Source organism: Cenococcum geophilum (genome assembly GCF_001692895.1).
Source record: "Cenococcum geophilum 1.58 unplaced genomic scaffold K441scaffold_1, whole genome shotgun sequence".
Taxonomy (NCBI): domain Eukaryota; kingdom Fungi; phylum Ascomycota; class Dothideomycetes; order Gloniales; family Gloniaceae; genus Cenococcum; species Cenococcum geophilum.
In genome coordinates this window covers 5,461,009-5,464,596 of record NW_027137559.1, presented here as the reverse complement: position 1 = coordinate 5,464,596, position 3,588 = coordinate 5,461,009, and the positions used below count along the sequence as shown (strand labels likewise).

Genomic DNA, 3,588 nt, shown 5'->3' with positions numbered 1-3,588 from the left:
ACATCTAAAAGGTTCAGGGTTGCTTCGCCAGTGAGCCTTTTGGGCCTATGCAATTTGTCGCCCCAGGGAATGGGATGGGATCCACCCAAGGACACGATCCGACGGAACACCTGGGACTGAGGCAACTAATACCAGATAATACCAACAGCCTTGGCCTGTAAAGACCGAAAACTGTGCAGATTTATACCTGACATCCACGGAGGACGCCCGCCGCTAAGAACGGCAATAAGCTTGCAGGTATCGCACATGACCCCCTTCCGTACGAGTCAAGAAGACCCTTATATGTCACTCCCGTCTCCAAGGGCATATTTGTCGCTCTCGGCCAAGCAATAGGATGTTTTCTTCAAGCTGCCACGAGATTTCGGAGTGCCCTATGACGACAGAGTCTCAGAGAAACGTCTCATTGGCTACCGACAACCATCTTCGATTAGCTGGTTGGACCGTTTTTCATCTGAATGGAGATTGCACAGCCATGCTTGGAAGTGCGCAATTACGCAACCGTCGGTCCGCGACGCGCGTTAGAAACGCTCCAGCCGTGGCGCTCCATGTTCTAGAATGCTATTCGAAGTTGACGCAGACTTGTTTGTTTTGAAGATCAGCGATACAGGAGTTTTAAAATCCCGCATTGAGCGAACCCCGATGCAATTCTTTGGGGCCCAGCAAATACGAGCGATAATTTTCCCCATAGCTTATTTTTCGCATGCATCTTCACGATAGAAAAGCTTGAAGCACCAAGCTTCCTCCCAGACCAACGCCTTACCGCTTACTTCGAAGTTATAAACAACCATGTGCTTCTCCAGGGTTATTCCACTGACGTAAATGGCTTCTAGATAGCCGTTCTGCTTTCAAATCTCAGTTAAAAGATCTGCCGCAAGCTTGGCAAGTTCATGCGCAGCTGGAGATCGCTTCTTGCCACCGAAATAAACGTCGGCGTCATGGTTTGCCTCTTCTCCCGACAAGCTTTCCGTGAACAACCCTTAGGCTTGAATCATAAGGTTACAGCTAAGCACTGCCGCCTCAGTCGCTTCTAGACCTAATAATTTCCGAAATAGAGTTCGTGGTCCATTTCACTGTAGGTTTTTGTTGCATGACAGAAGATTAGTATTTATTCAATGCGTAGGCCTACATACCAACTATAACTGACCCTATAGCGGACTCACGTAAATACCTAACATATGAAAATACCCGGCCTTCAACACTTCTAGCCGGCGACTGCGAAATGCATGCATGGACATAGAGACTGTACATATTAACAAGACAGGATTTCTTACCAGCGAGCAAATGCCGATGCAACCCCAAAGTTGCCACTTCCGGTTGGCCCACCCATCCCACTTCGCGCAGCCCGCGATGCCCCACCTACTCAATCAGAGCGAAGTTACCACGTTGTAGTGCTTTCTACGCGCCGCATTCAGAGCCTATCAAGACAACATGCGGGACAATAATAGCCTTCGACAACCCCTTGACTCATCCGCAAAACCCTTCACAACGGAACGTTCACCTTGGATGCGTGTCCTGTGCGGGAGCTCCAGTGGTTTGATTTGCGTCCAATACAACCTTAGTTCTTATTCCTTAGTCTTCTCATAAGCTAGGAATAGACAAAAGGTCGAACCCCTAGAACTCGGTTACCCCCTCAAGTTGGTCATCTTACCAAAATCAAATCACCTACTTGCCCACCTATTTTCTACACAACCAACCGTTCAATATGGATCAAAATGAGCAGAACTTGCAAATGGCACTTGCTGATTTCAAAGCCGGCAAATTTAAATCTAGCAGACAAGCCGCAATAGCGTACGGCGTTCCTCCGGCGACTTTCAACGATCGATTGAATGGTAAGAAGCCACGACAAATTGCATACCAATACGAACACGAGCAGCAACTGACCCCTATCCCTTGGACTGGTACAATTCGTCCTACCGTTATCAATAAGAACTAGCCAATAGGATCAGTGGGGTCAAGGCTCCGTGATGAGAGAACTGAGGTCATAGAATCTGCCGATTTCCATATACAATTGCTATATACACCCAATTTTTGGAGTTAAGTCGCTTAAGATAGGGTAACTGTAGTGATCTATTTGGACTGGAGCGGCGTGGATCCGGCGTGGAGCGCCGTTGGAGCGCCAGTTTACGTTTATCAATTATAGGTTTAGCGCCTTCCTAAGATAGATAAACGTAAACTGGCGCTCCAACGGCGCTCCACGCCGGATCCACGCCGCTCCAGTCCAAATAGATCACTGCGGGTAACTAATATTTATCCTTTCTATAGAACGGAATTTTGCAAACAGCGAGGTTTAGAGGAAGATTTAAGGTACTCTAGTTGTTAAAATTCGCGATATATAAAGGCTTAAAGGAGGGCAACAGCTACAGCTGCGGGGGTTATTTGGCCTTTTAAGTTGGTGGGATTAAATATTGGGTTAGTGGAACAAAGTCTATATTATTAGAAGTACGATTGGAGGGCATATATAACATCTAAATCTATAGGTAATACGCGTACTTTTAATTCTAGCGTTTTAGTGTTCTGCGTATAGTCTAATAATTATAGGAAGCTACTAGCCTCTTTAGGTACGATAAAACTGGCCCATTTGGTATCCCTTGACCCGTCAGGGCGAGCAGAGGGGAAGGCCCGTGCGCGAACACCAGAATCAGAACAACGCGTAGAATTCAACTATTAAATACACCACCACCATGTCTTCTAATCATGCTAGAATTGATGCAGATCTTGTTCAGAAGACTCAATATAAGATTCCCCCAAATAAGACGGCGAAAAAAATCCCCCCGAAGCCTTGGCCACTTTCCGAATTTTGTATTCCTGAGCACGGCTACCAAATCCTACTGATCTGATTGGTGGGCTCTTATCGATAACCTGCGGGCCCAAGTTAACGGGTTAAGGGATATGCGCAACCCCTAAAAATTAAGAGTTAGAACACTATATATATTAGATCTAATATCTTATTATCTAATCGTCTATATTTATATAACCGCTTTATATACCACTTATACTGCTTTTAACCCTTCTTTTAATCTAGCTCCTCCTTAAATATATATATATAAATTAAGCTAACGCAGTGTAACGTGGCCCGCCTCCACGTCGCCATACGGCCAAAAAGACTGAGAGTGCTTGCGAACTTGTCGCAAGCGCGGCGGGACCTAATATATATACTCTTACACGCAGCCTTCTTCGTTATATAACGCCTTAAATAAAACTTCCTCTTTAACCCTTAAGCTTAAGGCTTAATAATTAAGAAATTAGGAGAATTTCCTAGCCCCGTAATAATTAAGAGACTATAATTCTTTACCTAAGAATAAATCGCTCTTAAATTATAAGCAGAGTCTTTGTTTTAATAAAGAGTAAGCCCTTTTAAGTAGAAATTGTTAAGAATTATTAGGAGAATATAGTTAATATAAACGTTTATAGTTATTTTCCTAACCTTATTTAAAACCTCGTATATAACTAGCTTCTTATAATTAAAGCCAATAATTATAAAAGAGCTTAATTAAGTCCTCTTCTTATGCCTTAGCTTTAGTATCTTTACTTATAACCTTCTTCCTTTAAATATTATATCCTTTATATTGACTTACCAAACCCTTATAT

General features: G+C 43.7%; 2 protein-coding genes across 2 annotated transcripts; both read left to right on the top strand.

The window, feature by feature from the left end:
* The first annotated feature begins 1,449 nt into the window (after positions 1-1,449).
* Positions 1,450-1,988, top strand: K441DRAFT_650619 (uncharacterized protein). Its single transcript, XM_067647061.1, has one exon. It carries the CDS (start codon positions 1,703-1,705, stop codon positions 1,931-1,933), a length of 231 nt encoding a protein of 76 aa, XP_067510546.1. The 5' UTR covers positions 1,450-1,702; the 3' UTR covers positions 1,934-1,988.
* A 594-nt stretch (positions 1,989-2,582) lies between these two features.
* K441DRAFT_650618 (uncharacterized protein) lies at positions 2,583-2,860 on the top strand (the record flags this gene model as incomplete). Its single annotated transcript, XM_067647060.1, has 1 exon — positions 2,583-2,860. A coding segment is annotated over exon 1 (151 nt), but the record flags the coding sequence as incomplete, so codon positions are not given.
* Positions 2,861-3,588: the final 728 nt, after the last annotated feature.